General features: G+C 43.0%; 1 protein-coding gene across 5 annotated transcripts; it reads left to right on the forward strand.

The window, feature by feature from the left end:
• The first annotated feature begins 757 nt into the window (after window positions 1-757).
• Window positions 758-20531, forward strand: pcbp4 (poly(rC) binding protein 4). Of its 5 annotated transcripts, none has more exons than XM_036531641.1 (13): window positions 758-927; window positions 1725-1748; window positions 4936-4968; window positions 6574-6690; window positions 8703-8834; window positions 9093-9221; window positions 10184-10258; window positions 10816-10887; window positions 12257-12298; window positions 12466-12541; window positions 14100-14155; window positions 17568-17737; window positions 19885-20531. In XM_036531641.1, exons 1-13 carry the CDS (start codon window positions 820-822, stop codon window positions 20228-20230), a joined length of 1380 nt encoding a protein of 459 aa, XP_036387534.1. In that variant the 5' UTR covers window positions 758-819; the 3' UTR covers window positions 20231-20531. The 5 variants fall into 5 exon arrangements, with proteins under 5 accessions (XP_036387534.1, XP_036387535.1, XP_036387538.1 ...); XM_036531642.1 differs by having other exon boundaries at window positions 14103-14155; XM_036531645.1 differs by lacking the exon at window positions 19885-20531 and adding an exon at window positions 19563-19720.
• Window positions 20532-22063: the final 1532 nt, after the last annotated feature.

The following is a 22063-nucleotide window of genomic DNA, read 5'->3' on the forward strand; positions in this document are numbered from 1 at the left end:
AGATGTTGCTTTTTTTTGCACTGAGTGATGTCTGCTGGATTTTTCTTAAGCATTCCATGTAAGTGGTGCTTTCGCACTGAAAGCTTATTTAATTCACCCTTAAGCTTTTAACTGACTTGCCAATTAATTTTTAAATTATCGCATGGTCTTGTTTCGCATACTCTTGACGCCTGCAAATTACATCAATGTGTGCAATCTGATATGGATGTGCACTTTGCATAACCTTGACATCAAAACACAGGAATATATAAGTAAACCTGTGAAATATAAATGTCTTTTTAGCCCTTGTATGATACATGCATACATATGGTGTCATGTGTGTGATAAATACCAAATCACAACTAACGTTTTCTGTGACAGACTCCACCAGCCTCCTGCTCGCACAACATCAAAGGAAGCGGTGCTCGGTGTGCAAGATGTCTTTGAAACAAACAATGGCACATGCAACACACTTGCAATTACTTCATTGCAAGAAGGCAGAAAGCAATTCCCTAAACTGTGTTTTCTGCCACCATGTTGCTATTTCGAGTTCAGACAGATGACAGCTCAACAACAAGACACAAAGCAAGTTAACTGGGGAAGCTGCCATGACCATTCCTCTCTTTAATATGGATGTGGAAATGGTTGCATTATTTCATGTCAGAAGTACGTCGTTATCAGATCTCGCAAAAAACAACAACACAATGGCTACGCTGTTGGTCGTGCTTTTCCTCCGCGGTGTCCAGCCTGACAGCGCTGTTCCCTTGCTTCCACAGCACTGTGAAAGGGAAAGAAAACAGCCTCTTTGTGCCGAGCTTCACCTGCTGACGAGCCTCTTTCATGCGTCTCCCTGTGCCGGACTCCCACATCAGAATGAACTGTGAGCAGGACTTCGGAGAAGGGGGCATGAACGTGACGCTCACACTGAGACTGCTCATGCACGGAAAGGTGGGGCTTCCTTCCCGGGGTACCAGGTGTTGGGGGTTAGGGGTAACTGGGGCATGAAGTGTTGAGGGATGGGGCTAACCAGGGTGGGTGGTACTGGGGTGTAGGGAAAATTGGGGGAGGAGGTATTAGGGAAGACAGAGCTACAGTACCAGTCAGTAGTTTTTTCTTTTTTTTTCTTTACTATTTTCCACATTTTAGAATAAAAGTAAAGACATCAAAACTATGAAATTACACAAATGGAATTATGCAGTCACCAAAAAAGTGTTAAACAAATCCAAACTATCATAACTATCTATCTACTAACTATTTTAGATTCTTCAAAAATAATTTAAAAAAAAAAAATTTTTTTGGAAAGAAATTCATACATAGGCATCAACATCGGCAACAATATTTATATTTGTGTAAGAAACAAATTTCAAACATTTAAGCATAAGTCTTTAGTTCAAAATGTCTTTGAACGCATGGTTCCCATTATATTAGCCAGGTGTGTCTAAACCTTTGACTGGTACTGTACCTGCAGTAAGAGGTGTTGGGGGGTAGTTCTACCCGGGTGAGGATGTAAGGCAGTAAGGGAGTAAGGGCTACTGCTCCAGCTGTCAGCTCCGTAAGGGAGATGTCTGTTTGTCGTCTGTTTGGAGGAAAGCTTATACCCAATCTCCAAGCTGATTGTAGTCACAGACCACTCTCTCTGGCTGGAGCAGAATGCACAAAGCACCACAACTGGATTTACAGGCCACATGGAGCGTTTGGAGACAGCAGCGATCAATATAATGACATTTCCTGTGTTTCTTTTGCAGGAGGTTGGCAGCATCATTGGGAAGGTGAGCTGTTTTTTATTATTTTATTTTTTAAATTCCATTAACATCCATGTTTGTTTGTATGCCATAGTGTGATGGCTGTATTTATCATCTGCTGGTAGCTGTCATTGATTCAACTCAGTTAGTAATGCAGATTCAACTGATTTCTGTAGAGTGAAAGCTGGTATAATTATATGAAAACTTAATGTCTTAAAGCCAGCCTTTGCATTTTTTCCCCCAAGATAGAATTACTTCTAATTACCTCTAATGTTATGATACAAGCGATTAAAGAAATCTTTTAAAAACATGGCAATGGCAAGTCAAACAATTTGTCTGTACAAATAGAGCAAAGTATAAGCATCAAAAAGTTGACAGGGGAGAGGACAATCCTTTACTCGTTTAGCCCGAGGGGTGTAACTAAGCGTGGCCTCCCACTAACAGTAGGCCCTAAGCACAGGGTGTGGGCTGCTCTCTGCTCTCCACTCGGTCTCTCTGGCCCACGCCTGCTCTGCGGCAGCGGAGTTAGCGTTGGCTTGGCAGGGCCTGAAACGCTCCCCGACACCGGGCCGTCTCTCCTGGGAAATCCTGCTAATAAGACCCTGGGTCACTGCCAGCCTTTCCATTTCATCTTTCTCGAGAATGCTTCCGGACGCGCAGCACACACCAGCGCAAGTCCTGCGCAAGAAAGGGCAGCAGTGTGGAATAGTGGTTAGGGAGCCAGGGCTTCTGAACACAGTGGCGGCAGGAATGGATCTTGGCTGAATCTTGAAATGCTGTTGTACCTGGACTGGTGCATATAAAGATGTGTGAATGGATAGGGTTTAAAATATCATTTGCCTTGGATGAGGGTATCTGCTAAGCAAATAAGTACTGATAATAAGAATAAAGTCGTCAGCTTTAGCAATGTCAGTTAGAGCCACAGTGGAACTATGGCATGCTAATTTGTTTTTTTTTTTTTTTTGTATCTGCTTTTTTTTTTTTTTTTTTTTTTGGTATATGATTATAAATCATTGTGTAGCTTAATTAATGCATTTATCCCACTATCATAAGGCGTTATAAAGCTTATATATCATATACCTTATGATATTCATAATGCTTTGTACTGTTTGACATAAGTATTTGCATATATCCATGACGACTTATATAACCCACAAAGTGGCAATTTGCATAAAGTGTTCAGGCAAGAATATAGAATGCATTGTGCGTGCTATAAATATAATGTGACATTTACTCATATGAAAAGGCTGTGCCATGAATGACACAATGCACTTTGAAAGGTTGCAGTATATTATAAATCTCCAAGCAGCATATTATAGAATGACTTGTGTAAGGTATTATGTCTTGCATTCATAGGAAAATCCTGTCAGAAGTGACAGTGTATCACCTTATGTCTGTGCCTTTGACACTGAACGTGCACAGCTTCTGTATCTTCACAGGGACATCATTGTATTGGATTCTGTTCTCCGCTAGACAGAATAGAATGGAAAGGGGCCTAGAATGTGTGAAATATGTGTTTAAATCCAGGGACAGCTGTTAAATGATGCCCACATTTTTCACATCTTTTTGTACAAAACAGTGTGAATGTGAATCCAAAGACATAATCTTGTTTGTCAAAATACTAAGGGGTTTCCTAAAGGTACAATTTTGGTATTGAAACAGTATATTGGTATTGAATGTATGGTTTAATATGTGTTATTCATCCATATTGTTTACAGTTATGCTAACCCTTTATGAACTGGTTACAAAATCTCATAAGCGCTCCTGTGCACTCCAACATGATATTCATAGAATTCCATTACTTTGTCAACACCCCACACATTGTGAAATATTCTCTATGTACTGTGTCTGTAGTGTACATAATGTGTTATGTATTCTTTCCCAAACACATTATGTGGATTTTAATTATGTATTATATGGGTTATCATAGGCCATGATGCAAGGACATATGTCAGACATTACAAAGCATTACAAAGGCAACATGTATGCATTAGTTAAGCAATATAATGTTTCATAATCATACACACAATGTGTTACCATTTTTAGTCAGCCTTACTAATAATTGCTTATTATATTCTACACTTGTAATTTATCATTGTGTGTGTGATATGAATCAGAAGCACATTGCTTAAATAACCTGTAAAGAACAGTGAAATAAGAACGCACTTTCCTCAGGTATGTGATTAAAGCATTACAGTGCATCTGGGCTGTGTGATGACTAAATTCCTCTCCTCCGTCTGTAAGGCTGCATTGCCAAATGTAATAACTAAGGACTTGTTATATGACATTATTTATTTGCTGAGCAGACAGCCTTATTCAGGATGACTTAAAGCATATTATCCATTTATACTGCTGGATATTTCCGCTAGCAAATCAGGTTAAGTACAATGCTCAAGGGTACAGCAGCAGTGCCCCACCTCTAAATTAACCCCACAAACTTTTGGTGAGGAAAAGGTATTAATAAAGGAATAATGGCAGCCCTTGATTGCATTTTTTTTTTGTGATAGGTGAATGATGAAATACTCAGGATCGGTTTGGGTTGCCGCATGTCTGATTGTCTGTGTGTTCAGCCTGGCAACGAGGGGTTAAGCAGGGGAAAGCACAGGGGTAATGTTACGGATGCTTCTCCGCAGTATCCTCTCTTCCCCTGTACCTACCTCAGTCTCCACTTGTCACTGACAGACGTAGAGAGAACGAACAAAGACAGAAAGAAGAGAAGGGAAAGGAAGGGAGGGGAGTGACATAGAGGAGAGAGGATATGACAGAGAAGTCTGACTGACAATGCTACAAGTCGGTCAGACGAGGTTTTTTTTTTTTTGGTTCCTCGCATTACATGAAGAATGTGTCTCGTCCAAACTAAACCTCAGAACCCAGCAAGACTTGAGCAACCAGGGCTAGTCGTGTCCACTGTGGCTCCAAGAGCACAGGCACGACCATGTCTTTGGTATCAAGAGGGCTACCCGCTCAAGTGATTGAAGGCCTATTCCCCAGTCACATCAATCTCTAGCTCCTCTATCGGAAAACTAGTTCCTGGGGGATCCATTCATGCAAAAGCCACATCACTGTTTAGTGGGGCCGAATTGATATTCATTTGGAGCATGTCTGAGCCTAATCAAGCCCATTTAATTATAAGGGGCATAGTGAAAGGCCATTTGTTTTTCACAGAGCTACCAAGTCAGATTCTGAGTTTTTATGTTTTGTTTGTTTTCCCCAGAAAGGAGAAACTGTGAAGAGAATACGAGAGGAGGTAAGCTGTCTGACTATTATTTATCACCCCCCATGCTTTTGGAATTGTGCACAGTGTGTACACAGTGGAACTGGGTGCCAAGTGTTGTTAAGATATATAGTTTTAACCATATATCCAAATTGTTAAGTTTCGTAAGGCTGTTTCCTGTGAGGAGGGAAAAATTAATATCAATCCCTGGTTCCTCCCTATTTTTCTACACGGATGGATGACAGCGAAGCTATTGCCATGCTGGTAGATGCTCATGCTGTCATCCCGAATAAGTCATATCAGAAACAAATGACCACTCTCCCCTCACTATATATAAAAAGACAGCTTCTTACACTGGTGAGAGTGCTTCAAAAGGGGATACATGAATATTTAAATGAATATTTTTCCACCTCAAGGGCAACATGCACACGCACACACACACACACACACACACACACACACACGCACGTATGCGCTTGCGCGTGCACACGCGCACACACACAAAACAAGATTGTAGTCCTTCAAGGCCGTTACCTTAAGAACAATGCCAACAAGCTGAGATGAAGTGAAGCATTTTGGAACCAAGGGAAGGATGGAGCAAAGCACACTGGAAAACTGCTTTTTTTATTTCATCTGTAAAGGTGTTGATATGAGGCTGTGTCTCTGCATAATTGATCACTCCAACAAAGCCATAGCTCCTCTGTGCTGTAACACTGTCAACAGTCCAGTGTATTTGATAGACATCCTGTATTTCTCCCATGAAATAAAGAGTAATGATTTTTTTTTTCCCCTCCATACATGAAACACGAAAATAGCCCCTATTTTTCTAATTAAGATCTGAGAAGGATCGACTTGCAATCCACATCAGGGACTTGAGTGTGGCCATTAATTTGTCAGCATGAGCTGACGCAGGGTCATGGAGGGGTTACCTGCAACATCAAAGAGACAAGTGGAGCTGAGCTAACCAAAGCCATATACTTTTTTATGTCCTCCTCATCAAGGATATTGAAGGCGCCTTTTTGCCACAGCAAAAATAGAATACATAATGAAATCTCTCCCCCTTGCATCTGTCTGTCAGGGACGAATTGCAAAAGGCGTCCTGTCACTCTGTGTAGAAAATAACGATAACAAAATAATTGTGAAACCATTCTCTCCTTATTGACTGGAGCGAAAGCTTCATATGGGAAGCAGCAATATCCCTCACGGAAAGGGGATAGTACTGAGTGATAGAGAGATCACATGTAAGTAAAGGAGACAGGATGAGCCCTGCAGGACAATGAATCAGACAGCCAGTCCAGGCTCAGTTCCTCTCTGTGTGAGTGCTCTCTGCTTCACTCATCGTCAGATGCTCTCCTTGCCGAGATACTGAATGACTCAGTGCGATGAGGAAGTACACAATGATTACATCCCTGCTTTTTGCACGCACATTTCAGCATTAAAGAGATTATCTAGCTCTGCTTAGACAACAAAAACAAGCGCGGGACAGAAGACGGCGTTTCACCAAAGTGAATGATTAACATGCCCGCCCTTTGAAAGACTGACGCTGTCTCGCTTTTGCTGTGCCAACCGGCCGCAGACGCGTGGCGTGCAGCGGGTGGGTGGGAGTTATCGCGTTGTCTGCCTTCTGTCCCCCCACAGAGCAGCGCGCGCATCAACATCTCAGAGGGATCCTGTCCCGAGAGAATCATCACCATCACTGGCCCAACAGACTGCGTCTTCCGAGCCTTCACTATGATCACACTAAAACTGGAAGAGGTAATGGATGCACCCACACACACACACACACACACACACACAGACTCGCAGAACCACAGAGTCATGCGCTCAGACTGAGACACTTCAGGGTGTACAACGATCAAAGCATTTACAGGTGCCCTTCACTGCGCAGGTGTTTTATTGCAATTTTCAAAGCCAAAGGTGTCAGTCCTTACGGTTTAAATTAACTCCCTCACCTGCTGGAAAACCTACACCGGTAATCAGCTTTTTTATACTGTTTCATTAAAGGTTTTTTTGATCGCTGTGAAGTAAAGTAAGTTATAATGCCGCTGTTTCCTCCTGACTGCACAAACACCCAGAATGGTATTCATTAAACATCTGTTGGATTCTCCGGCCTCCGCCCCCTCCAAACCCTACTCTTTTCTTTACTCATGAAGACAGTTGTCATAGTAACCCTAGGGGCACCCTGCAGCTCGGCTTGAACCGAGCACGTGCATGTGTCTAACTGCTTAAATTAATAAGGAGGTCTATTCAGGTCTTGGCCAGCTGTACTTAAACAATCCTCCATCCTGACGGGATTTGGGAGAACTCAGAGCACAAACAAAACACTGCAGTGAGAATGTGAGCTTTGGCGCAAACAGGCTCTGCTCGGTTATTATGTGCACTCTAATTAAGAGAGGACAGACCAAAGCCAATGACAGTTAACCCTCAAATCACTTCCATTACTTATGTCCAGAAATAAATCTGTGCTGCCATCCTCTTAAGCTTGCAAAATTCTCAAAACATAAGCGTTTGGCTTTTCTTATAGGTCACTGAAGGGGACATAATTCATTTTAAGTTGCAAGTCAATTACTATTGATGTTTTATGAGCCTCTGCTGAGAGAATATAGATTAAGAAAACGAAGATGTCTTTCTGTATGAGTACGGCTCCAAACCCTGGGAAGCATTTCTACAGATTTGCTCGGAGAATTACATAGAGGATTGGTTGGAAAGGATTATTCTGTTCACAGCTATTAAGACGTAATGCATATTTTTAAATTAAATCTAGAAGGTGACGTTCAAAGCTTTCTGATCCTGATGAAGAGAGATGGTCTCCCTTGGAATGGGAGAAAAAGTCATAAAGTGTAAATCCAGCTAGAGCCCACAAAAAAAGGGCAAAAACTAATTTTCTTACTCAAGCACAGATTTGTATATTTATTTTGACTTTATTTCCTGTGAAACTGTGCTCAAAAGAACTGTCCGTTTCTTCAGAACTGTGATCAAGAGGTTTTGGAAGAGCAGGTCAAATGTGTCACTAAAATGTGTCACTAAAATAATGCCAAAAACCTCAGCAAACTGAAAGGCACTCTGTTTGGAAAAAAAAATGATATGCGTGTGTAGTATCCTACTTACAAGTGTGGAGACAAAATCATTCAGCCCACGTATCGAGATCTGTGCTGATGGGCAGTGAGGCAGCACATGCTATTTACATTTCAAACACAGCAAGAGTCCAGCTTTCACTAATTGATTGCACCCATCACCGGCCACGATTGAAACCGATATTTATTACCTTGCTTAATTAAAGGAAAAGCCGCACTGAAATTGTGGCCTTCACCTGACTAATGGGCACCATGCCAGGTTTCTTTCAGGCTAAGTAGCAGGACTGCCGGTAGCTCTACTTTTAGCAGAATCGCAGCTGGTTAAGACTAGACGCAGAAGGCTGTGTTTGGTAATTGTGCGGGATTCAGTCAGCGATAAACTCTTAAAGGTCCAGGCAATGGAATCAAAGAAAGGGAATAAATACTGTCAAGAGTGTTTGTGTGGAAATCAATGGAATGGCAGTCAAAAGCTTGTCTTAACTCGGTTCAATCAACTGTAACCTTTACCAAGCAGAATCATCGACCGACCCTCTGAAAAAACATAATTGATTAAACAGCGCTGTATAAATAGCATTGTGCAACTAGAATCTACAATCCCAAAGATTCAGACCAAATCCCCTTTGGCCAGCGAAGTGCTGTGTTCTGCGTAAACAGCTCTCTAACACGTTTCTGCTACCTCCCTGCATCCCCCAGGATCTCACAACCCTGGTAGCCAATGGCACGGTCACCACTAAACCCCCGGTCACCCTGCGGCTGGTCATTCCTGCTAGCCAATGTGGCTCTCTCATCGGCAAAGGGGGCTCCAAAATCAAGGAGATCAGAGAGGTGAGGGGTGCAAGTGAACACAAGTGTGGTTTCTTCCGTCGTCCTGCAAATGGCTTCCATTTTGTAGTCTCATGCTCTGCTGCACATTATTGGCATTTTTATTGGCATTATTTGGCATTTATTGGCACATGTCATACTTACTGTAGTTTTGTAACTGTAAAGGATTTTAGGTGGCAAATCATCTAATCATCCAACTGGAATGCGTTGTTTTTAATGAGCTTCATTCGAAAATTAACCATAGACTTTTACCACTGACAGAGCACAGGGGCACAAGTACAAGTAGCAGGGGACTTGCTGCCCAACTCCACTGAGCGAGGGGTGACGATATCTGGGACTCAAGACGCCATTATCCAATGTGTCAAGCTTATCTGCACTGTCATCCTGGAGGTACCATAACACCATTACTACAACCCCCATCAGCTAACACTACACAAATGTAGATTGTATGCAAGGTCACTGCATAGCTAAAGACATCACAGTCATTAACATTGCAAAAAAAAGGTGGTTATTCGTTTGAAAAAAGATAATCAAAAAAACTAAACAAGAAGGAAGTCCTTTTTCAACACTTCCTCAGAAAAAAAAAAACATGTTCTGTTAAGAGATTTTTTTTTATGATGTTTATTTAACCACTTGGTGATTCGTAGCCCTGTTTGTTTTTTTTTTTTCCACACCGTTGTTGGAGCAGACGGTGGAATTGCCAGTCTGATCCAGTCTTTTAACAAAGGCGGTGAGATTTCAGTAGGATTCCTCACCACCGGGGCCTTGTCACCTACTTGAGGATGCAGATTATGCAAAGTAATACAATGAAGCGGCTTTAAAACATGCTCCTCATTTGTGGAAACTGAAGTAAAGCTGCGCCACCTTGATAAATAAGCTCTTTCCAGATCAATATTGCGTCTCCTCTTTCCCGTTTTATTATTGTTTTATCAATGTATATAGCCTCCACCACCAGCCTCGAGGTTATTTTTTATTAAAGTGTGTGCGCGTGTGTGTGTGTGTGTGTGTGTGTGTGTGAGAGAGAGATGCAAGCACGCAAGTGTGTGCGTAAATATTTAACTGCTGGAGGCATAGGAAGGAAGAAGGAAACCAACGGTCTGGCTTTATCATTGGCTTTGGTGGCGAGTGGGGAACAGGAGGTGAATTCTAGCAGACCCAGTTGCTTTAACGTGCGAAAAATCCTGATTCTTATGATACTATTACTTTGTTATCATAGACAACACACTCACCATAAGTCAAGCCATCCTCAGCCCTTTGGTTGTGTGGAATTGTGGCTTTTTTTTTTTCTGAGGGAGCTGTCTTTTTTACTATCTACACACCACTGATGCCTGTTCTTGTTATCTACTCCCCAGTCTCCTCCAAAGGGTGCCACTATTCCATATCGTCCCAGCCCGTCCCCCGGAGCCGTCCTTCTCTCTGGGAATCAGGTGAGAGCACAGGGCAGAGCCTCGTCAGAGCCCCGCATCCTCCACAGGGCACGAGAGATCACGCCGCAAGAGCATCCATTTCATTTGCCATGTGCTGTGGATCAGTGCTTCTCATCTAGGAGACCAAAGGGGGGGGTTGCCCCTCCCACCTTTTTCATTGCTATATAACTATTCATTAGTGACAGGGTTAAGCACATTGTTGAAGCAACTAAGATCAATCACCTTCATGAATATTCATCATCATCAAATTAGTTTCAGTAATTTCAAGGGAGGAGGTTAATTGGAATTGGAAACGGTATTGGTTGTTTGAGGTAATGTTTTACATTTAACTTTGTTTCATAGAGCAGCACAACTGGGGAAAAAAGTTACAGTCATTATCTAAATTTTGATAAACAAAAATACAAATCCTTGATTTATAGGTGCACCAAAGCTCTTAAGGGACTCAAATAATTGTGGAATGCAGAAAAAAAGAAAAACAGTATAATGACAATGATAAAGGATCATGATAAAAATGAAGCCATGGTCTGTTTTGTCTCTGTTTCCTGTGTGCATTTAAGGTTTTCGAGGCCTCTGAGTTTGGGTCACACCCTCTTTTCTCAGTGGCTCAGGGAGGTCTGGATCTGCAACAAGTGAGTATATTTTTAGTAGAGGACTCCCTCCCGGTGCTTCTTAATTGTAGTCTGCCTACCTCTGCCTCACCTACAGCAAAGGAGAAGCAGGGGTGTGGAGATTTTATTCAGCCTTGTTTATATTCGCATGTTGCAACCAGACGCCCTGAGCCAGGGAAAAAGCTAGTATTTTTGTAATGGGAGAGCGGGTGGAGATGTGAGGTAATGTAACAGAGAAGGTCAGTGGAGAACCGCTAGTGCATGGATGCGCTTTATTCACAGCACAGCATCCTGAGGTTGCCAGCCTGGAGCTTAATGCTTTGAGCTTAATGGATACGGAAAGGAAATAAAGTCAAACCTTGCCCAGTCTGTGGTTTTCCACTAGAGAGGACTGAGGTTGAAAAAAGAAAGAATGACCAGCTACAACAAAAAGAAAAGTCTCTCTCTGGTCCAGTAATCCAATGATGGGTTAATGACTGATTTCCTCGTGCGTGCTCCTTCCCTGCATTGTGTCCCTGTGTTGTGTCGGTCTCATCACACCGCGGGCCAAACGGGAAAGGCATGTGACACCGGCGCCGAAACAGAGAGTGCACGTGATGTCAGGCAGGCGCTGGACTGTGGGTAGCAACTGCTGGCATCCTCAGAATTGAGTTTAGATAAGTGCTGTCTGGCAGGGGCCTGGGGACTGTCAGCATCAGAGCCGCTCTCGCTAATGAAGGCCCTGTGTGAGGGAGAGGGGGGAAAGATTACGCAGCGTTAAGTGGTTCTGCAAGGCGATTAATGCTTTTATACATTATTTACGAGTGCACGGAGTACAGACAGGAGGAGGAAGGAAATGAAAATAAGAAAGTAAATAAATAAAATCGTTGGGATGGTGCCACCCCCTGCTGCTCTGGATGATGCAGTGAAATGAAGGCTTAGTGGGTTGGGGGGATTGGGGTTTGGCGGGGGGGGGTGTTGGGGGGCTGGCAGAAGCACAGCGAGGCAAACAGTCCGAGGAGTCTTTAGCCCACCTCAGGGGATGAGCTGCCTCCATGTCGACAAGAGCATCAATAAAACCTGTGACCAATTGCCTTCAGTGACCCAAACTACAACTACAACAGGATTTGGTTGTATTGGCTGTAATTTGTGCATCTGTGTCAGTGCTTTCTGCAGCGTTTTTAAACTTTTGTATGTAGTTTTATGGCCACTGGGTGCTATATGGAAACCTTACTCTGTTGAGAGCTTTTGGTTGTATGCTTTATTTTGCACCCATGTTTGGTATTGCTTATTTAAAAATGAATTTACCTATTTAAAGCTAGTTTAAAGCTGGCACAATACACACTGTCTTTAGGCTTTTATTTGATGTGTACATAGCTGTGTTGATTATTCATTTTTTTATCTGTTCCAGGCCTACACTGTACAGAACCAATATGGCATTCCACATTCAGAGGTAAGGGGCTGTAAATTGAAATTTGGCCTTTTATTAAAATATACTAACTTAAACAATGTGCCAGAGTTCAGTGCCATTCTCTGTTATGAATCCTTACTGTGTTCTTTTCCCATTCCCTGCTCTCTCCTGCATCCCCTTACCTTTATTTCTGTTCCTTTTTTTTTTAGTTGGCCAAGCTTCACCAGTTGTCCATGCAGCAGGGCCTAGCTCCCATGGCTCAGCCAGCCACCCCTGTCCTGCCTGGTATGTATCTGCTTGGCTCAAGGCCTCAGGGGAAAGGCAGGCTCTGGGGGGTGGATTTGGGGGGGGGGGGGGGGTGGCTGGGGGAGAGGGGGTCATGGATACACCAGTAAAGTGAAGCCACATGGGGTGGGGGGGGGTGGGGGGGGACAGACAGCCTGTCATCAAGCTGCTCTGGGTGAGCACTTCAGCTCCACTTTTAAACAACATTGTTGGACTTCCAAAGGCATTTTTTTCCTCTCTTGTTATTCCCCCCTGGAAATAGCACTCTATGAAGTGCACAGTGACAATCTAATTGTAAAGGGTCAAGTAAAAAGCTGATTGATTGACTGATTACTTTTATTTTCCTCCCTACCTATGTCCTGTGGAACTGGCAGGGTCAAGAATGTCCATTAAGGACCGCTCCATGATTAAGGACTCCTTTGACATGGCTGGATATAAGACCCACATCTATAGGACCTTTTTAACTGATCCCTTCCCTTCTTGAAAATATCATGTAACATATATACTGTTCTATTCAGTACTTTCAGAATGGTGGATCCTTTTTATAAAATATTTCAAATACTAGAACCATGGACATATGAATATGTTCAAGATGGGCTGTAGGGCTTCCCAGCAATCCTGCATCAGCACAGGGCCTGAGTAATGCACCTGCCCTGCCTTGAGCATATGGTGAGGGTAGATTAGCCGGGTGAAATGGGGCCAGTCCTTATAGGGATTTCACAGTAAGCAGGAAGGCTTTTAAAGTCAATTTAGAACTTTACAGGAAGCCAAGGAGGGGACTTTTTTCCCTAGTAGATGTGTAATATTGTCCCTTAGTCATCTGAGATTTTTTCCAGACATGTCCCGATTTCCAAACATGCCCCAAATGTTTATTTGCAAGTTTTGTTGGCTGAAGCTGGAAGTCAACACTGAATGAAAACTGCTTGTAAAAGCAGTAGTAGTTATGCCTGTATGTCTGTAAATAAATACCCTTACACGGGTGTAAGCATCAACGCATAATAGTGGGACAATAATTCTACCACAGCTAAGGCAGAGATGGCATATCCATCATGATATGGATAGGGAATTAGATTATGTTCCGGGTAAAAGCTCATTAGTCATGGCTGTGTCTCAGTCCTTTTAAAAACCCCTCCCTGCCTATGCGCAAAGCCGAGCAGAACCCCTAATATGAGCGGAAGTGTGAAACAGGAGACGCCGCCAGCCGGCGTCCACATCATTAGGAGAGCAGGTGATGGCATCCAGGTGGCATTGACAGAAATGATGAAAAATGAACTTCAAGCGGAGACAAATCCGGAGCACGGAAGAAGACATCACGAGTCGCATCACTTTCACTACGCGCACACAGACAACAACAGTGCCTCCTCTTTTAACAAATGGATTTTCAAACACGAGCATGAGAATAAATTAAATGTGAAATCCCATAAAAGGGGAGACGTGACAGCCTGTCCAGATGTATGATAGCCATAGGGAGGTAATGGGAGTAGGTGTGATGAGCAAACTGAGATTCTGATTCTCTGTTCTGTTGGATTTCCTTATTTCTCTGCCTCTGTTCTCTCAGCAGGAATAGAGACCAACTCCCAGACCACATCCCAGGAGCTCCTCATTCCAAATGACGTAAGCAACCACTTAAAGCATTTCCTCACTTTTGTACATGAATTGTAAAAGCTGCAATGGCATGGAATTATGGGTTTGCAGGGTAAGACACAGGTGAAGTAGGTGACCTGGTGACAGTTGCAGTGGACCTCATGATGGAAGTAATCAACATGCTCTGAGAACTGTTGAGTCACAGTTAGAGCCAGGATTCACCCGAAGGCACAAGGGATCTTTCGATTGAACTCTCACTCCCTCTCTCTCCCGCTGCTTTCCTCTATTTTTCTCTCTCTCTCTACCTTTGCCCCTCTCACTCCTTCTGTCTCTTTCATTTTCTCTCTCTTTCTCTCTCTCCTTATCCTGCAGTCTCCACAAAATCCCTTCATGATGTCTGGCATACTTGGTGCTTCTCTGCTGTCAAAACAGTGCAGTAAATAAACAGACCAAGAGCCATTCAGCGTGCCCTCTCCACACAATGCACCCCGATGCTGGGAGTCTGGCTTAGCATGCCACAGATGCTTTTAAAATGGGGCTACCCAAATTCCCCCGGTCGCTGAAATCACTAACGCTTTTGGAGAATACTTTAATCTGCTGGCTTTTGGCCTAGGCACCAGTTTCAGTCATTCTCCGTATGTCCATGTGACTCCATGTGTTATTTCAGTCTCCTTTCTTCATCTGGCCAGTTATGCAAAGCAGTCTCTGTCTGCAATCTATTGAGATAAAACAGTGCACTTAGCTTTAAAGAGCCACAAAGGATCCTCATTATAACAATGAGTTGCTTATAATGATCTATGGCCAAATCAGGAATGAGCCAATATAGACTTGTGTAAAAATCTTTTCTTATGAGGAACAACCCCTTACAAGAATAAATTCACATTATAAGAACGTGATTTTGGTAAGGATTCTCACAGCACTTGTGTGTGATCATCTTGAAAAACTCCAAAATATCCACAGGTCAAAAGAAAAAAAAAACAGAAGTTCTTTTTCTAGAGTATAAAAAAACGAAGAGAGTGGTTAAACCTGACACAGAGTCAGATGTTCTCGTTCAGATAAAAATAAACAAGAGAGCAGTTATTTTGTAGGTGGATGAGCAACACTTTAACCAAATTACTGGGGAGTCTGTGTAACTGACAGTTGAAGGCACAACTACAGCGTGTGCAGCTTAGCATGCACAACAAGAGAAGGGGCCTTTTAAGATGGATTTCAGGAAGGTCTTTGTCACACAGCAAACAAAGCTCCCTGTCTGATACTTCTGGGGTCAAGATGAAAAGGAGTCAAAATCAACAGTCACATAATTCACTACCGTTTCCCAAAGTGCAATACTGAAATGCCACAAGGTTCAAGGTTCTCTTTGGGAAAAACCTGATATGAAAAATACAGAGTATCGCTAACGGACATGAAACGTAGGATTATTGGCGTGCCATCACACAAGGAACACATCCGCCTCAGTTCCAGTGATGAGCGTATCGTTGTACTTCAGCCGCGTCTCCCTGGCAGTCCAGAACTTGGGGAATAGGGCTGTGCAGCAAACCGCACAGCCGAAACAATCGAAGGGCTAAGCGAGAAGACCGCCCGGAAGGCAGACAGAGAGTCAGCAAGCATTTATGCCTGGAGAAGCTTTATCTGGGAGAAATGGTGACGTCCACAGCCTGCAAGCCTTTTCAAATTACAACTGCAGCAGGGAATCACCAAAAATAGACCAGTTACCATTTCAGCACAGTGCAGCTTTTTTCTGCAGCAAAAAAGGATGATGACAAGACAACCTTACTAAGTAAAAGTTTTAATCCCAGATCTGTTGCTTTTTACACCAAAAAAAAAAAAACATCAAGCAGGTATTTTAGAAATATTGATGACATTTGACATATTAGCAAATGAAAGCAGTGTGGAGCTGACCCACACAATAAAGGGCATGGTGGCAGTAGGGAAGGGGGGGGGGGGGAGGGTGAGTCTCCCCACTGCTTGACTGTGTCTCCCTGGCCTGTCGCTTGTCTGAGAGCACTTAGTCCTTAAATAATCAGCAGTGCCATTAATAGCCCGCAAAACCAGAGCGGGTGGTGTGACGAATCAGGCGCTGTGCGGGCGGGTGACTTCTGAGGAAAGGAATTCTCTGCCGGTGAAACGCAGGGACAGGGAGGGGGGGACAGAAGAGGGCCCTGGGGGGGGGGGGGGCGGCGGGCGGGGGGCGGCGGGCGGGGGGCGGGGAAGAGGAACAAAAGGGGATCTGTCCGTCAGCCACATGCCGAGCTGCCAACACATTCATGTTGGTGTCGCTTCATCATTGTCCAGGCCCACGCTATAGGCCCCGTGTATCAAGGTCGTGACACCAGGGCCCTGGGATCAAGGTCCTGACGTAAGAACCCTGCAGCTAACCCCCGGTTAGAGCCTGAGCGACGGTCACTGCACATCTGATTTGGGGAAGGTGCTGCCAGATCAGTCTGGTCTAGATCCACACAAGGCCCCCTTGGGGGCCAAAACAACCCAAACAGCGGGCAGAGGAGACAGGGCTCAGCACCTGTCAGGGGTTAGCACTTAACCGGGTAGGGGGTATAAGTGTAACAGTGCCATCAATGAAGAGGAATGGCATAAATAATTCCCCTTTGTTGCTGCAGAATTTCCTTTTTGATCCAGGTCATTAAATTATTGATACATTTTGATACATTGATACATTTCACTGATGAAAAAGTTGATATCTTCAGCTTCTTCATCAGAAGCTGATTTCTGGTAACTATATATATATATATATATATATATATATATATATATATATATATATATGTATCATTGACATTTGAGAAGATTATAAAGACATGGCTAAGACAGTGAATGGCGTATGTGTAGATTTGTTTACGCCTGCTTCTTTCTGCTAACCAGCGAAAAGAAGCATCTCTGAGACGCTCGTTCAGGAAGGGATACTTTTCCGAACTTGCCTGGCTCCGAAAATCAATAGCCACTTAGCCACACAGATTGACGCGAAGCAAATGCACACTTGCTTGTCTCATTTTACAGAAGCTGAAGGGATTGAAATTGACGAGGGGATTGGGAAGAGAGTATTAGCTTGCCCTGATAGATGGAGTGACCCGTGTTGTGCAGCAGGGAGACAAACAATGAGATGTGAATGTATACCCCCCCCTCTCTCACAGGCACACCCTGGCTCCACACACAAAGCTAGCTTTATCATCTGCCATAAAGCCGGCATTTACATTCAGACAATGCATACCAGTAGTCAACAAAAAAATGCAATGTACAGTATACACATTCATTACTTTGAAACTCCTTTGAAATGACCGGTTTGATCCGATGTTGCTGGCAATACATACAGTAATGCTCTTTATCCTCTTTCGATAGCTTCAGGAAAGAAATGCAACATCGTGTTGTCAGCCGTATTTTCTTTTCATGAGCACCCATGTTTTTTTTCCGCTCTCTTTGTCCTTTATAGCTGATTGGCTCAATCATCGGCAGGCAGGGCACCAAGATCAATGAGATTCGCCAGGTTTCTGGGGCACAGATCAAGATCGGCAGTCAGCTGGACAGTACTAGTGACCGGCACGTCACCATCACTGGCTCTCCCATCAGCATCAACCTCGCCCAGTACCTCATCACCTCCTGGTAAGCTCCAGCACCCAGAGTCATTTGGACCAGGCTCCCAGCACCGTCCATGCAGGGGACAGCAGTCCAGCAGGTTTTAACAGCTCTCAAAGCCACTACAGTGAAGTAGGAGGAGTGGCTAAGCCATCTCTGCTGAGACAGTAATTAGCTGAGTGGGTAGAGGAAAGCTCATTAGCGGGAAAAGTTGAGGACACCACAGCTTTGAAGTCGGAGAATCCCAGACCAGCAGAATATTGTTCAAAAACATACATTGGTGAGAAAATTTTAATTGTTTCAAATCAACATTTTTGTCAATTCATCCAATGTCTAATAGGGAAACCATTCAGTGGTTAAGAGTGGAATTCAATGCTGTCAGAGGCTTGAAGATTTATGCACAAGGCCCTCCTGGCCAGTGTGGACATACAACATGGTATTGAAATAAAATTGATATTTCATGTTGCACCCAGGATAGTATTTATTATATTCATGTGGAAATGTATCACTAAAAAGTACAAATCAAACTACAAGGCCACAGTGATTAAACAAAACCATGTCCATTTCAAGTAAATACTTGTATCCATTTTGGTAAGATGCTGCTGTTGAAATACCAATGAAGGGATTAATAGTAATTCAGAAAAAAATGGATAAGGAGACGTGAATAGAAAACATAAAGGCATAATGTACACAGTGCGTTCCCAGAAGAAAAGGACAATGATGACAGCGTGTCTCCCCAAAAGCCAGCAGATCAAGAATTTCATTTTCCAGGATTTGCTGTGTGATTCCATCTCATGAGCAAGAAGGAGAGAGAGCAAACAGCATGTGCTGGATCTGATGGCAATTACAAGTTGTCATTTTGTAGTGGATACAATTAATTGCTGTCCAATTATACCCTGTACGGCACTTAATATGTCACACTTAGAAAACGTAATGAGAGCAGAAAAAAAAACACAATGGATCGGCCTTTATTCTTATTAATGGAAACAACTTTTACAACACTCAACTGTCATACCACAGTTTACTATGTGTGAATGTAATTCTAACCATTTCCACAACTCTGTAATGGGTATAGCTGATATTTGGAAGGTGCTGTCATCAGTACTGATAATTTTACCTGTGTCTCTAAGTTGTGTGCTGTATTGACACTGAGAATGTAAAGTTCTGTGCATCTTTCTGTCAGGTCCTCAGCTGGGTATCATTCTACTCATGCTACACCCTGGTGTGCGTTCAGTTGGTAGAACACACACTCGCAAAGAGCACTGCTTCATTTAAGGACCCCAGAGCACACAAAAATACACCACATGTATTTCTGAGAAGTCACTGCCAGGAGCTGTGCTATTTGAATTTATCTGCATGCTTCACTTTAATAAAATGTTACCTCTGTCAATAATGTTTTGTGGAAAGTTACCACAATGCAAAGGTAGCCAAATGTCAATAAAAAGAGGAGCAATACTCAAACAGCACTATGTTAAAAGCAACCCTCTGATGTGGGAGTGTTTCATTAAAACACAGATTGAATCAACAATCCTGTTCTGTGGACATTGCTTCCCATCAGGATTGCAACAAAATCAAGACGTTCTGTTCGACGGAACCAAGCTTCTGTCTCAAAATGTTCCATCAGAAATGTTTTGCCTGGTGAACGCACCCCAGAGTTCTACATGACCAATCTGGCAGTTCTCTGTGGAGATGTCACGTGCCTCCGCTGACTTGCAAACACATGGACTCTTCTAAATGTGAGAACACGCAAAGTGTTCGCATGTGTTTGCAATTTCTCAGTGTTTTCTCAGACGTTTCAAAAATAAGAAAATCCTAATGACAATTTAAAATGATTTTGTTTCCCCTCCCCAAGCCCTCACCCAAGCCATCTCCCTGAATTAAACAGCACCTCCCCCATGAGTGCCAAGGCCCCCCCTCAAATAATCTGTTGCAACCTCCAGCAAAACACACCTCTCTTATGATTTATTTTTATTTTTATTTATTTATTTTATTTTTGTTATTTAATTTCTCTCAATTTCTTTCTTTAACATGTCTTTTATTTAACCTTCTAACCCTTTTCCATCCGGACCTCTTTCCCTCCCTTTCCCTCTTCCTCCACCCACCTTCCCTCCCTCCACTTCCTCCTCCTCCTCCTCCTCTTCCTCCTCCTCTTCCTTTCCCTTCCGCCTGTGCAGTTTAGAGACCGCCAAATCCACTGCCCAGTCCTCCTCCATGTCGACCCCTGTTGACCTCAACATGAGCTTCACCCAGCCCGCCTCCCCCGCCTCGTCCTCCGCCGCAGCCCTGGCAGCGATGGGCGGCCTGCCCCATGCTCCCATGCTGGGTGCTCCCTATGCCCTCCCCCTCTCCAGCCTCCTGGGAATGAAATCCGTCCCCTTCCTGGCGCTCTCCACCCCCGCTGCCACAGCCGCAGCTGCTGCAGCCGCCCCCGCCCATGGGACCCTGGCCTCCTACACCGCAAAAATCTCCTCCACCAATGGGATCAAGAAACCCGAGAGACAGAAGTTTGCACCTTACTGATGTCCCACCTCCCAGCTCCCTCTTCTCTCCCGAGACAAGACAAGGGAAGGGCATCTTCTTGTGTTCTCCCCTCTTGCCTGATGTAGCCGTATAGTAAAGAGACTGTATACATTTTTGTTTTGTAGCTTGTCCTTTAACCACGAAGAAACCAGGAGGACGTTGGCTTATATAGATAGTTATATTTATGTTATTTGCCAAGATAGCCTCTTTAAGCCATAGACTGTTCCCTCTTCCCTGATCTCTCCCCTGCCCATCCCTCTATCTACTGTCCGCAATTATTTATTGAAGATAAAAAAAAATATTCCCTCAAAGAGTTTATAAATTAAACACTGGTGACTGATGCTCCACTACATGTATCAGCTTTTATACAATTATGTCTGTGTATGCTCCTGTATACAACTTCCTGAAGGTTTTTTTTTTAAATATATGAACGATGTACAAAAAAGATCAAATGTTTTTAAAAAGACAACAGATTGAAATCTCTCTTTGTGCTATGTTTTTTATGTGGTTTTTGTCACATTTATTTCAAATGTGTTGTTTAATTTATTTTATTTATTATGACTATTTCTTTTATTGTTAACGTTCATTTTCTGAAACGATGGCAGGAATTTTCACACTATTTTATTTTTTTCCGTCCTGCCCTGGATTGACTCAACAATGAAAGGTTTTTGCCTCTGATTGACCACAGATGCGGTACTTCCTAACCGAGCAAGGTTTGAAAATGAATTACCTTTTATCTTTTTTTCTTTTTGTTAACTAGGAAAAGTGTGTTGCCACTTCTGAAATGTGATTATAATTAAACGCGCTGAAACAACATGCTAAAGCCAGGTCCTTTTCTTATTTCTAAATGCCAGGGGACAGGACTACAGCAGCAAACCATGTGACAACAGAAACTGGCTGAGTTTATAAGGAGCACTTCATGCCCACGTTGTCCCCCCTAGCAGGAAATGCAATGCATGGTAACCGCCAGTCTAGTATAACAAACTTATGCTGCATGTTGTCCACACGCACAGACTCAAATGTACACACAGTGGAACCACTGTACCAACAGACGTCATAACAGCAATCTGTGCTACTGAAGAGAGACACTTAATTGAAACAGTCTTGAGAACACACAGCATAAAAAGAGTGGAAATGAAGTTCAGGCAAAAAAAATAAAAAATTAGTTGTAGCTGTAGTTATTACTGTACGGTATCATCCACCAGGAGATTCTATGTAGGCTTCCTTTGTTCAGGTTTTTATATGAGCTCAATTATTTTTATAAAACCAGATCTTTTCAATTGAGTGTGGCCACTATTATGAACACAGATTCATCAGGAACACATTCATCCATGGTATTAAGACCTTGACCGGTTGTTTTCATCTTCTGCACTTTGATTTATTTGCATGAATACAACCTGACTGAACGTCTATGCAAAGCATCTGTCTATGGCTCGGCCAAGTATTTTGTGTTCTGCACCATTGGTAGATGTATGAGTCTACTGATGAGGAAGGGCTATTCAGAATAGTATTAAATGTGGATTTCAGGCATAGACAGTGCTGCTCCCTGCTTTGTGAACCAAAAGAGTGATGAAATATTCATGCTTTCAAGTCATGCACTTTTGGCACAAACGTACACACAAAATTAAACACCACTAATATGTTTATTACACATAAACTTTGCACTTGAAAACTGTATTTTTAAGTGAAGGCCAAAAACTACTTTAAAAAAATGTACAATTAATAATTTCCCCAGACTCATAGTTTGTTTTGCGCACAGAGGTTTGTCATTTGTGTCTAACTTACATTTTTTGTGATTCTTTTTATTTCTTTCCATTCATTAATACCATTCAA

Source organism: Megalops cyprinoides, chromosome 6, assembly GCF_013368585.1.
Source record: "Megalops cyprinoides isolate fMegCyp1 chromosome 6, fMegCyp1.pri, whole genome shotgun sequence".
Classification (NCBI taxonomy): Eukaryota; Metazoa; Chordata; class Actinopteri; order Elopiformes; family Megalopidae; genus Megalops; species Megalops cyprinoides.